The 13,962-nt window shown below is 44.0% G+C and overlaps 1 protein-coding gene across 2 annotated transcripts in view; it reads right to left on the bottom strand.

Moving 5' to 3' along the window:
• LOC140191469 (dynein axonemal heavy chain 6-like) overlaps positions 1 to 12,175 on the bottom strand; it is a 91,076-nt gene extending 78,901 nt beyond the window's left edge. For both annotated transcript variants that reach the window (XM_072248916.1, XM_072248923.1), the window contains exons 1-4: positions 11,783 to 12,175; positions 5,845 to 6,075; positions 4,625 to 4,746; positions 2,365 to 2,609 (exon numbers count right to left, since the gene is read on the bottom strand). In XM_072248916.1, coding sequence (XP_072105017.1) covers positions 2,365 to 2,609; positions 4,625 to 4,746; positions 5,845 to 6,006 — 529 coding nt within the window. In that variant the 5' untranslated portion in view covers positions 6,007 to 6,075; positions 11,783 to 12,175. The remainder of the gene's footprint in view (positions 1 to 2,364; positions 2,610 to 4,624; positions 4,747 to 5,844; positions 6,076 to 11,782) is intronic.
• Between the last annotated feature and the right edge of the window lie 1,787 nt (positions 12,176 to 13,962).

Raw genomic sequence — 13,962 nt, 5'->3', positions numbered from 1 at the left:
CGGTGAAAAAGGTGAATGGTATGCTGGCATTTATAGCGAGAGGATTCGAGTACAGGAGCAGGGAGGTACTACTGCAATTGTACAAGGCCTTGGTGAGACCACACCTGGAGTATTGTGTGCAGTTTTGGTCCCCTAATCTGAGGAAAGACATCCTTGCCATAGAGGGAGTACAAAGAAGGTTCACCAGATTGATTCCTGGGATGGCAGGACTTTCATATGAAGAAAGACTGGATGAACTGGGCTTGTACTCGTTGGAATTTAGAAGATTGAGGGGGGATCAGATTGAAACGTATAAAATCCTAAAGGGATTGGACAGGCTAGATGCAGGAAGATTGTTCCCGATGTTGGGGAAGTCCAGAACGAGGGGTCACAGTTTGAGGATAAAGGGGAAGCCTTTTAGGACCGAGATTAGGAAAAACTTCTTCATACAGAGAGTGGTGAATCTGTGGAATTCTCTGCCACAGGAAACAGTTGAGGCCAGTTCATTGGCTATATTTAAGAGGGAGTTAGATATGGCCCTTGTGGCTATGGGGATCAGGGGGTATGGAGGGAAGGCTGGTGCAGGGTTCTGAGTTGGATGATCAGCCATGATCATAATAAATGGCGGTGCAGGCTCGAAGGGCCAAATGGCCTACTCCTGCACCTATTTTCTATGTTTCTATGTTTCTACCCTGCCTATACCCTTCATAATTTTATCTACCTCAGTTATGTCTCCTTTGAACCTCCTCTGCTCCAGGCAAACATCTCTCTAGTCTCTCCTCATAATTAAAATACTCCATTTCAGGCAACAGCCTTGTGAATCTTCTCTGCATCCTCTGCCACTGTCTTCCATATCGTGTGGTGACCAGAAATGCACACAGTACTCCACCTGAGGTCTCACAAATGTTATATAAATTTGGAGCATAATCTTCTTGCTCTTGTATCTGGTGCTCTGACTAATGAAGGACAGTATTTCATGTGACTTCTTAAGCACTACATCAATCTGTGATGACAACTTGGATTTGCAGACCAAAGTTCCTCTATTACTCAACACACCCTGGGACCTCATTATTCATGGTGTATGTGCCACCTCATTAGCACTTCCTAAATGCATCACCTCCTATTTGTCTAGATTAAAATCCATCTGCCATTTCATAGCCCATAGATATAACCCTGTACTTTAGGACTACCTCCACACTGTGAATAATGGTACCAATTTTGTGGTCAAACAGACTGACCATACCACCACTATCCACATCCAGATCATTCATGTGCAAACAGCAAAGGTCCCAGCAGCTGCCTCCGTGCGACACCACTAGTCAGAGGAGTCCGGTTAAAAAAGCAACCCACTGTGATAATCATTCTCTGTTTCCCACTGCAAAGTCAATTTTTGATCTGATTTGCTGACTTGCCCCAAATCCCAAGTGAGACTTGATCAAAGGCAGAGGAGTCATCCTCTCAGTATCTAGCCTGTCAATATCCCAAACTGCAAAGAGTATTAGTCCAATGTTCTCAATCTTTCTTCATACATAAAGTCAAAGTTATAATCATTGGGTTATACAGCATTGAAACAAGCCCTTTGGTCCAACTTTAAAAAAACACTTGGATAGGTACATGCATAGGAAAGGTTTAGAAGGATATTGGCCAAATGGGATAGTTTAGATAGGAACCTTGGTTGGCATGTACCACTTGGGTTGAAAGATTGTTTTCAAGCTGTACGACTCTGAGACTCTATTACTGATTATTTGAAGCACCAGAGTGCCCTGCGACTCTAGGATATAAAAACCTGTATAGCCAGTGGCCCATTCTCTGAGGTATCTGTTGTGTGCTGCTATGTACCAGACACACTACAGTGGGTGGGACAGGGACCCCACAATTTCTCGCTGTCTCAGTAAGGCAGCTAACATAATCAAAGACTTCACCCACCCTGGACATCCTCTCTTCTCCCCACTCCCATTGGGCTGAAGTTACGAAAGCTTGAAGGCACACATCATGATAACAACTTTGATAACCTGGTTATAAGACTATTGAATGGTTCTCTCATACGATAAGTTGGACTCTTGACCTCATAGTCTACATCATTATTCCTTGCAACTTAATGTCAGAATAAAGAAAGAATACTTTATTCTGCATTGTTATTGCTTTTCCTTTGTACTACCCCAATGCACTGCTGTAATGAAATGATCTGTGCGGATGGCATGCAGACAAGGTCTTTCACTGTACCTGGGTACATGTGACATTAAACCAATTTACTCATCTATGTCAATTGAGTCTAATTAGATAATTGCTCTTTGTGCCTGCTGTCAGCCCCTCAGCATGATAACTGTTGCTTTGTACAACCCAACCAACACAGGAGAACCTCACATGCTGTCCTTTTTTCCTTACCCTCAGACTTCTGCAATAGGGAGAGCGACCTGTTCTCCAGGTCCTGCAGGGTGCCCATGTCGTGGACAGTGCTCTGCAGCAGCTGCCCGAGTTTCTCTTCCATCTCAGGATGCTGCCGTTTCACCACCCTGGACAGCAGTTGCTCCTGAAGCCCCTCAAATGTCGCTGTGAAGTTAATTAGTGTGACCAGGATGCAGACGGCTGGCAGGAAGTTTGGGTTGGACATGCGGGTGGTCATGTACAACCTGCAGAGACATTGTTAACACACAATGAATACACTCACACTTCAGGCACTAATGGGCTACAGAATTTTACCTCCAACCAGCTGGCAGTTGCCTGGACTCTGGTGTACTATCCAGGGAACCAGCACCCTCTCCTCGACTTATCTTTGTCAAGGGAAGGTGCTGGTTAAAATCAAGGACTGGGAACATTGGCCGGATCAACACTTGTACCAGGACCAAACTTAAATTCTAATCCTCTGTGGAATCAAATCTCTGTAGACCTAATATGCTGAGATTCTGGCACTAACTGTAGTGCAGCAACCTTTTGGAATGTCACTTTCTCTCATAATCAGGCACATTGCACTGATACCATCACTGATTCTTCCAAATTTCATCATTTCTAATCCTGCTGAATGCAACATCTCAATCTCAGTATCAGGTGAATCTTTGTTGCACTGATTCTAAGAGTATCAGATATGGAGACCAGAGCTGCACACAGTATTTACAGTGGGATTTCAATTCCTTCATGACCCTACTCCTGTTTTTCAGTGTTTCAACCGATATATCCTATCTGGACCTGGTGACATACATGCTTTTTCACGCCCTTTCATTACTGATACTCTATTCATCCATGTATCAACCACCTTCTCTTCTGAAAACCCCTTTGGTACTCAGCCACAGCCTTTGTGTCCAGACCAGGCCTTTATTTTGGTCTATAATTGATTTTGCCCACTGTTTAAATTCCTTGTATATTATCATCCTGACGTCTGTCTTCTACACCCTTTTATGACAGAATCTGGCATATCTACAGGGGGTGCTTCTTCAAGAAGGAAAAATTCATCCAAGATCTTCTCCATCTAGGCCATGCCATCTTCTCACAGAAGGCAGAGAAGCCTCAAGTCCCACACTTTCAGGTTCAATAACAGATACTTCTCTTCAACCATTTGGTTTTTCAATCAATTAGCAGATCTTAATCACAAGGGAATGGTAAATGGAATTTAATTCAAACAAATACAAAGTAATGCAATTTGTAAGTTAAACCAGGACAGAACATATTAGGTGGATGATCGGGACTGGGGGAATGTTGAACAGAGATACACTGAGAGAGGAAATGCAGGTAGACAGGGTAGTGAAGAGGGCATTTAGCATTCTTGTCTTCATTGTCCGAGGAATTGAGTGCAATGAATGTTTGTCATGTTAGAGTAATACAGAACATTGGTTAGGCCACACTTGGAGTATTGTGTCAGTTTTGATTGCTGTTCTATAAGAAGAATGTGGTTAAGATAGAGATGGTGCAGAATGGACATGCAAGGAAGTTGCTGGGACTGAAGGACTTGAGTTATGAGGAGAGATTGGATAGGCTGTTTTCCTGGAACAGAAGTGACTGGAAAGTGATATGATAGAGGTAGATAAATTAAGAGAGGCATAGATAGAGACTATTGCCCATGGTAGAAGTGTCTAAAGCTAGAGACATGGGTTTGTGAGAGGAAGAAGACTTAAAGAGGATCTGAGGGGTATATTTTTCTCAGAGTGGTTGGTGTCTGGAAAAAGCTGAAAGAGGAACTGGTGAAGGTAGGAACAGTAACCACATGTAAGAGGCACCTGGACAGATAATTGAATGAGCAGGGCACAGAGGAATATGGAATTAATACAGCATGGGATTAGTTATAGATAAGCATGAATGATCAAAGCGCCTGCTTCTATGCTATACAACTCAATGACTTTTTGAACTCTTGTTTATTAATCTGCTTCCCAGCTCTGAAGTCTGCCTGGAGCAGGTCATCCTTTCTTTCATGTGTCACCAGTACCAATATGGAGCATGCCATCTGACTGTTTGCTCTCTTTCTCAGAATATTGCGCAGTGACACTTTTGACCCTCGTACCCAGGAGGCAACATGCCAGTCAGTCACCTGAGAACCCACTGGACTGGAACTGACCACGGGCCCTCATGAGTGAGAGAGTGAGATGGGGGGGGGGGGGGGGGAGAGAGAGAGAGAGAGAGAGAGAGAGAGAGAGAAACAAACATATGTGTGAGTTACCTGAAGTTGGGGTTGTACTCTATTTCTGTGTTGTCAATCTTGATGAAGTCCTGTTCTGCCCGAGTACAAATGTTCCGCAAGAGAATTGGTCTCAGACAGGGATCCAGCTGTTCAGTGACATCCTGTCAAACATGGAGACCTTTTTTTTCACAAGTGTTATTTCTCCTTCTCATCTTCCTTGTCCTCAAATTGGACAGGGCAGGGACAGACCAGTCAGACAGGCTAGCCAGTGAAGCTCCCTCTACACTGTCCCTTCTCTCACACACACACACACACACACACACACAGTCAGACTCAGAATGAGGACCCCTCCACACTCTCCCACAGTCAGGCACAGAATGAAGATTTTTTCACACTGTCCAATCATACATTCACAGAGTCAGCTTCTCCTCTCCCAATAGGACTATCTGAGGGAGATTGGATCAGAGTCATAATTGTCCTGCTCCAATTTAGGAAGAGCAACCTCTGGAGTATCTTTCCTTTCCACTAACAACTCCTAATATGGCTGGTGTAGGAGGAGGTTACAGAAGGAAACTTGCTTATGTTCAACCTGAGATTGTGGGTTACTCTAGATTCCATTATCTGCAGACTCATGTGTCACCATTTCCTGTGTATACTAAGTGTAGGCTGACTGCATTTTTAGGTCCTCAGGCAGGTCATCCACAAGGAATGAGAGAAATTCAAAGGCCACCAGTTTCTCCTCTCATGCAGAAAGAGATGAGCCAGTCAAGGTGCTCCTGGACCTGGTCAAGGTGCAGTGATGGGCTTTTGTGGGGACGTGTCCTCGCTATGGTTGTTCCTGTCTGGCGTGAAGGAGTGTACAACATATGCGGCTTTGTCTAGGGTAATGGGGCTGCAGGAGCTGGAGAGCACTGAAGAAATCACAGCAGTGCAGCCAGTAGACCTGCTGCATCACCATACCAGGGACCTGGCCTCAATCACAACCTTGCATGGTGTCTGTGTGGAGTAAATGACCATATGGCTTTCCCCTGTTGCTCTGGTTTTCTCCCACAACCCAGAGCCATGGGGAATGGTAGGTTGGGATCAATGTAAGATGGGTGCAAATGGGTGGTTAGTGGTCAGTGCAACCATAATGGATCAAAAGGCATATGTGCATGCTGGATGACTCTGTGAAGTAATTTTAATTTAAGATGTGTTTTTAAGTAAAAAATATTGTGAAACAAAACGTGAGGCTTACACGAATCCCATGGTCCACTTACATGCAATAGGACTGGATGCCCCATGCGAATGGCGTTCGACATCTTGTTCATGTAATTGTGATGTGTGGCCAAAAGGACGCACAGGTCCTCTCCTTCCATCTTTTTGATCCATCTGACAGCCTGTCCCTGTGGGTCAATGAGTAAGGGCCAGTGTTCGCCCATCTTCACCAGGATGGCATTCTCTGTTGAGTAATTGTCAGGAGGCAGACCCCTATTCTGCAAATTGCGAACCTGGTCAGAAAGTATATTGCATTACCCTGACGTTCTTGAATAGCTTGTTAACACTAGAGTGTTGATGTTGTAATTATACATATGAATCACTCTCAAGTTGTTTGTGTTATCTCTTTAGTGATTCCTTTCATCTCCATCTCTTTGCTCCATAAAACAAAGGAGCAGAATTAGGCTATTCAGCCCATTGAGTTAACTTCACTATTCCATGTTGGCTTATTCTGAACCCCATTCTCTTGCCTTCTCCCTATAACCTTTGAAGCCCTTACTAATCAAGAACCTATCGAACTCCACTTTAAATATACCCAATGACTTGGCCTCCACAGCCATCTATGGCAATGAATTCTATAGATGCACCATCCTCTGGCTAAAGAAATTCCTCACCTCTATTCTCAAGGGACAACATTGTATTCTGAAACTATCCCCTCTAGTCCTAGGTTCCGCCACTATAGGAAACATCCCTCCTCCCTCTCAACCCATCAGTTTCTCCAGTGACATCTTGCACACTTCCGCCAATTCTGCCACATCACTGACTCCTCTTTGCCTTTCCCTATTGTCTAGATGAACTCCAATCACTTTCACCATTGAGTTTACAATGATTTACTGGCACACAAACAAAGCTCTTCACTGTATATTGCTACATTTGACAATATCAAACCAATTACCAATTCTCTGAAGATTTGCTCCAGTCACTCCCAGCTTGATCCTGAGAAGTATTTGCTCATTCACTGGCCCCTCAGTTATTCCTAGCCGTCCACCCTCCAGTGACACAAATTCCCCCACTAACTTCCAGTATTTCATACTTTTTGCCAATGTCTCCTGTATTCCCCTCATCCTTGCCTACCTCAGTACTGCACTTGAAGACCTCTCAATACATTTGTGGGGTTGTGGACATTACTGGTGAGGCTTTAATTAATCCTGCAGATAGCTTTAGACATAACTCAGCACATCATAGAAACCAGCCTACCCTGTGTACCTCCCTCAGCAACTGACTTCCCCTTAAGGTCCCTTGACTTTCTAATTGGGAGACCACAGTCAGTGCAAATTGGTGATTACATCTTCTCATTGTTAACAACACAGGCATAACTCAAGGATGTGTGCTTAGCCCATTGGTCTACACTCCTGACTGTGTGGCTAAGCACAGCTCAAAAGCCATCTATAAATGTTCAGATGACATGACTGTTATTGGTAAAATCTTATATGATTATGAATGCATACAGGAGTGAGATAGATCAGCTGGTTGAGTGGTGTTGCAACAACAAACTTGTAATCAATATCAGCAAGACCAAGAAACTGGCTGTGGACTTCAGCAAAGGGAAATTGAGAGAACACATACCAGATCTTGTTGCAGGGTCAGCAGTGGAAAGGCTGAGCAGCTTTAACTTCCTAGATATCAACATCTCAGAGGATATGTCTGAACCCACCATACTGATGCAATCATGAAGAAGGCATGTCAGTGGCTCTACTTTGTTAAGAATTTCAGGAAATTTGGTATGTCACCAAAGACTCTGGCAAATTTCCATAGATGTATGGTGGAGAGCATTCTGTTGGTTTCATCACAACTTGGTATAGGGCCTCCAATGCATAGGATTGCAAGAGGCTACAGTCCTTTCTGTCCATCATCAGATTTCTGAATGATCCATGAACCCATGAACACTATTTCATTATTCATTTCTTTTTTACACTATTAATCTATTTTGTAATTTATATGAATTGTATGGCTTTGTACAGTATAAAACAATAAATTTCATGTGACATAAAGCAGTGATAATAAACTTGACTCTGATTCTCCATGGACTCTGTCTATACCGCTCACTGACTCAGTAAAGTAGCCAGCATAATCACAGACCTCTCCTGCTATGTTTTGTAACTCCAAATACTAAACAAAAGAAAAAAGATGGGAACCTGGGAAAGTATGTCTGCTTCATCTTACTCTAGTGAGACGCTCTCTAATGATGTAGTGGTATTACCATGAGACCATAAGATATTAGAGCAGAATTAGGCCATTTGGCCCTTCGAATCTGCTCTGCCATTTCATCATGGCTGATCCACTTTTCCTCTCAGCCCCAGTCTCCTGACTTCTCTCCATATCCCTTCAAGCCCTGCCAAGCAAAAATCTATCAACCTCTGCCATAAATATACATTGCTGCCCATGGCAAAGAATTCAACAGAGTCACCACTCTCTGGCTAAAGAAATTCCTCATCTCCATTTTCAAAGGCTGTATCCTCTGGTCTTAGACTCTTCCACCAAAGGAAACATCCTCTTGACATACACTCTTTCAAGGCCTTTCACCATTCGATATGTTTCAATGAGGCCATCCCTCATTCTTCCGAATTCTAGTGAGTACAGGCCCAGAGCCATCAAACGCTCTTCATATGACAAGTCATTCAATCCTGGAATCATTTCTGTGAACATTCTTTGAACCCTCTGCAGTTTCAGCACATCCTTTCTAAGATAAAGGGCCCAAAACTGCTCACAATACTCCAAGAGAAGCCTCACCAGTGATTTATAAAGTCTCAACGTTACATCTTTGCTTTTATATTCTAGTCCTCTTGAAATGAATGCTGACATCACATTTGCCTTCCTCACCACAGACTCACCTGCACATTAACCATCAGGGAATCCTGCACAAGGACTCCCAAGTCCCTTTGCATCTCAGTTTTTTGTATTTTCTCTCCATTTAGAAAATAGTCAAACTTTTCATTTTTTCTACGAATGTGCATGACCATACACTTCCTGATACTGTATTCCATCTGCTATTGCTTTGCCCATGGATGTTGCGTCCCAGAGGTCTCTATGATATGCAAGTCATTGCACAAGCCAGGGTAGTACGATACGGAGAGCAAGCTTCTACCCATGTAGCAGGCTCCCCCTCTCCTTGCAGCTGATGAATCCAAAGGAAAAGCAGGGACCGATAGAGTTTGACACCAGCAGCATTGCAGCAGTTGCCAGTCTGCATTAAATTCAATGCAGGACTGCCTGAGGGAATCCAGCTCCGGACTCATCCTCAAGGTTTACTCCCAAAGCCTTCCCCAAGAGTGGGTGTAGCTGCAAGGCAGTGGAGGTTTGAGATCAATGCTTTCCTTCTAGATGAGCTGCCAACCACAGCTGATGAGCCCTATCTACTCGAAGCGACTAGTTTTAAAGCAACAGTAATGTGCATTTGCTCCTTGTCCTGTCAGTAGAAATGGTTCCACCAGGCTTAGTAGCTAAGCCACACGTGCAGGCCAGGGGTTGGATTTGGTTGTCAGAGGTCATTTGAGATGCATGCCATAGGGAGCATTCAATAGGCAGCAAGATCTTATCTCAACTACCGCCCTTGGCTATGACAACTTTAAGAAACCAGTAAACAGCATACAGTGCACCGTACCAACCAGCTACAAATGGCTTGGAGGAAAAGTTTATTCAGAGTCCAAAGAATGTAGTGTAAGCAATGTCAGCAGAACACATTACACTAACACTGAATCAGAAGCTCATCAATTTTCTCCTTGCATACTCAACAACAACAACTCACCAGCTATGCTGTTTCTGGGTTGTCCGTTGAACTCATGGATGGATCTCCTCGAAAACAATCTCAGAAGGAGTATAACAGGACAAACAGCTGAGACAAATTGAGGGCTCCTCAAACGTGGAGTTTCAATGTTACACTCTTGGTCAAGCAGTTCTGTAGAGGGAGTTCAGAGGTGATCAAGTGTGGGTACTTTGAAAGATTAGGGACACAACTGGACCTCTCTCCTACACAGTGGAGATTGAGTCTGATGTCATCTGGAGATGACACATTGATCAGTCACTGAGAGCAGAGTCAATTGTTAGAGAAGAAAGGTGTCCAGAGCTGTCAGAACCACTTCCTGCAGTCCCAAAGTCAACTCCTACAACCACCATGGAGGAAGCCCCAAAACCTGAGATTGTTTCATAGCCACAAGTCTCACCGGCCAAGCAAAGTGACTCCTTTGTCAAGAAAGACATTAGCTAAATAGATAGGTAGATACTTTATCGATCCCAAAGGAAATCAATGTCACAGTAGCATTACAAGTGCACAGATATAAATATTGGAAGAGAAGTAGAAAGAACAAAAAAAAGTTACCACAAACAGCCTAACAGGAGAGGGTCATCACTTCCCCAGGTATAGGCTGACTCATTATAGAGCCTATAGCCGAGGGTGAGAATGACCTCATATAGTGTTCTTTGGAGCAGCACAGTTGTCTTAATGTATTACTAAAAGTGCTACCCTGTTCAGCCAAGCTGGCATGCAGAGGGTGAGAAGCATTATCCCACAAGAGCAAGAAATCATCCACAGTAATTAAATCCTTAGGCCTGAATGGGACAATTTACAATTTACTATGCTGTGGATGTCTGTATAGTAGTTTTATGATATAGCATACTGTATGTATATGAATACAAGTTGAGATGTATTCTACATTGAGATGGAGTTTATAGCTAAGCAGGGAGGAGTGTTGTGTATTTAATATTTCAGTAATATTGTAAATATATTGGTTGATTAAGCACTCTTTGTTGTTACATAATTCATTACAGCTTATATGTGAAAGCACGTGAACAGCATACGTCATTACCCCACCACATCATACGTGCACATCTCCCTAAAGTAAAGAATGAAGTGGACATGTTATTCCCAGCTCCACGTTTTTCTTTTGATTCGTTTTATGTTTTGGAGTTACAAAACATAACCGCAATCCACAATCTCTTTGAAGCACTACTCTTTGGAAGGAGGTACCAAAGCATCAGAGGAACTAGTAGACTGGTTAACTGCTTCTTCCCTCGGACTGTGAGACTAATGAATACTTTGCCATCAAAATCAGATTTAATATCACTGGCATATGTAGTGAAATTTGTTAACTTTATGGCAGCAGTACAATGAAATACATGATAAATAAATATAAAGGAAAAAATAATGTTACATTACATATATATGTTTGTTAAATAGTTCAGTTAAACTAAATAGTGCAAAAATAACAGAAATAAAGAGTAGTGAGGTAGTGTCCAAGGGATCATTGTCCATTTAGGAATCGGATGGCAGAGGGGAAGAAGCTGTTCCTGAGTCGCTGAGTGTGTGCCTTCAGGCTTCTGCACCTACTTCCCGACAGTAACAGTGTGAGAGGGTATGTCCTGAGTGGTGGGGATCCTTAATGATGGATGCTGCCTTCCTAAGGCACCGCTCCTTGAAGATATTTTGGGTACTGGAGGCTGGTATCCATGATGGAGCCTATTAATTTTACAAGTTTCTGCAGCTTATTTTGATCTTGTGCTGTAGCACCGCACCCCGCCCCCACCCTCATACCAGACCAGTGCTCTCCATGGTACATTTGAAGAAGCTGGAGTTTTTTAATTGACAAACCAAATCTCCTCAATCTCCCAATGAACTATGACCATTGTCTTGCCTTCCTTATAGCTGCATCAAAGTCTCGTCACTAGGATAGCAAGCTATTTACTGTTTACCTGTGATGCACATTACATGGATTTTGAATAATATTTCATTAACTGATGACAGGTGGGAGAAGAGAGACTGTAGGGTGAGATCATTGATTATGCTGGCTGTTTTACTAAGGCATTGAGAAGTCTATCTAGACACAATACCACCCCAATCCATTCAGGTGCAGCTGACAGTTACGTTGGTCTCAATCCCAGATGATTCACTCTTGGAGCCATTGATCTTCACACGTTGGGTTCAGATGGATACTGGCTGTACATTACCTCGTTCTTTTCGCTTGTAGCTGGGATCAGTGCATAGTCAGGTGAGACTGGGATTTGGATGACTGTACAAAAGCTTTTCCATTGGTTCAGCAGGCTCTGTCTGTAGTTAGCAGTGAATGGGCCATAGTAGGTGATGCAAGCGGCCGAGAGCAGAGTGTCACCCACTACTGACAGCAGGCAGCGGTCCAGGTCATCGAGACACTCCTTCCAGCGGATCTGTAACAACACAAGCTGCTCAACAGTGACGTAGAGGTTTCAAAGCATCTTAGAACCATCTTGTGCTCTACTCCAGAACCAGGTCCTAGATACGTCTGCAATTGAAATGCCTGCTGCCTTCTCATAGCCACAGAATCTCACAGCACGAAACAAGCGTTCAGCCCAGTAAACCTGTACTGGCTATCTGCACTGATTCTAACATATCCTAATCACATTCCTATCAACTCCCCCGACATTCTACTATCCACCTACATGTGAGGGGCAATTTAGAGTAGCCAATTAAATTACCAATCTGTATGTCTTTGAGATATGGGAGGAATCTTCAGCAACCAAAAGAAACATATGCAGTCACAAGGAGAAAACATGCAAACTCCACACAGAGAGCACCTGAAATCAGGACTGAACCCAGATTCTGGAGCTGGAAGGCAGCAGCTCCACTGGCATTCTTTCATATGTTAATTTTCATTTTCTCTTGCCACTCTCTGTTTATTAGTCCCTTTCTGTCCGGTCATTCTCCACTCATCAGTCTCCCTCTGTCCTGTCACTCTCTGTTCATCAGTCTCCCTCTGTCCCGTCACTCTCTGTTCATCAGCCTCCCTTTGTCCCGTCATACTCTATCATCAGTCTCACTCTTTCCCATCACTCTCTGTTCATCAGTCTCACTCTGTCCCGTCACTCTCTATCAGCAGTCTCACTTTGTCAAGTCACTCACTGCTCATCAGTCTAACTCTGTACCGTCACTCTCTGTTCACAAGTCTCACTCTGTCCCGTCACTCTCTATCATCAGTCTCATTCTGTCCTGTCACTCAGTGCTCATCAGTCTCACTCTGTCCCGTGACTCTCTGTTCATCAGTGTCCCTCTGTCCCGTCACTCTCTGTTCATCAGTCTCACTCTGTCCCATCACTCTTTGTTCATCAGTCTCAATCTGTCCCATCACTCTCTGTTCATCAGTCTCACTCTGTCCCGTCACTCTCTATCATCAGTCTCACTCTGTCCCATCACTTTTTCTTCATTAGTGTCCCTCTGTCCCATCACTCTCTATCATGTCTCACCCTGTCCCGTCATTCTCTGTTCATCAGTCTCACTCTGTCCCGTTCCTCTCTATCATCAGTCTCACTCTGTCCCATCACTCTCTATCATCAGTCTCACCCTGTCCCATCACTCTCTATCATCAGTTTCACTCTGTCCCGTCACTCTCTATCATCAGTTTCACTCTGTCCCGTCACTCTCTATCATCAGTCTCACTCTGTCCTGTCACTCACTGCTCATCAGTCTCACTCTGTCCCGTCATTCTCTAACATCAGTGTGACCCTGTCCCATCACTCTCTATCATCGGTTTCCCTCTGTCCCGTCACTCTCTATCATCAGTCTCACTCTGTCCCGTCACTCTCTATCATCAGTCTCACTCTGTCCCAACACTCACTGCTCATCAGACTCACTCTGTTTCATCACCCTTTGTTCATCAGTCTTACTCTGTCCATCACTCTCTGTTCATCAGTCTCCCTCTGTCCCGTCACTCTCTATCATCAGTCTCACTCTGTCCCATCACTCTGTATCATCAGTCTCACTCTGTCCCGTCACTCTTTGTTCATCAATCTCACTCTGTCCCATCACTCTCCATCATCAGTCTCACTCTGTCCCGTCACTCTCTGTTCATCAGTCTCACTCTGTCCCGTCACTCTTTGTTCATCTGTCTCACTCTGTCCTGTCACTCTCCAACATCAGTCTCACTCTGTCCCGTCACTCTCCATCATCAGACTCCCTCTGTACCATCACTCTCTATCATCAGTCTCACTCTGTCCCGTCACTTTTTATCATCAGTCTCACCCTGTCACATCACTCTCTGTTCATCAGTCTCCCTCTGTCCCGTCACTCTCTGTTCATCAGTCTCACTCTGTTACATATCTATCATCAGTCTCACACTGTCCCGTCACTCTCTATTCATCAGTCTGACTCTGCCCCG

This window comes from Mobula birostris, chromosome 2 (assembly GCF_030028105.1).
Source record: "Mobula birostris isolate sMobBir1 chromosome 2, sMobBir1.hap1, whole genome shotgun sequence".
Lineage (NCBI taxonomy): Eukaryota > Metazoa > Chordata > Chondrichthyes > Myliobatiformes > Myliobatidae > Mobula > Mobula birostris.
This window is presented reverse-complemented; position numbering and strand designations above follow the sequence as displayed.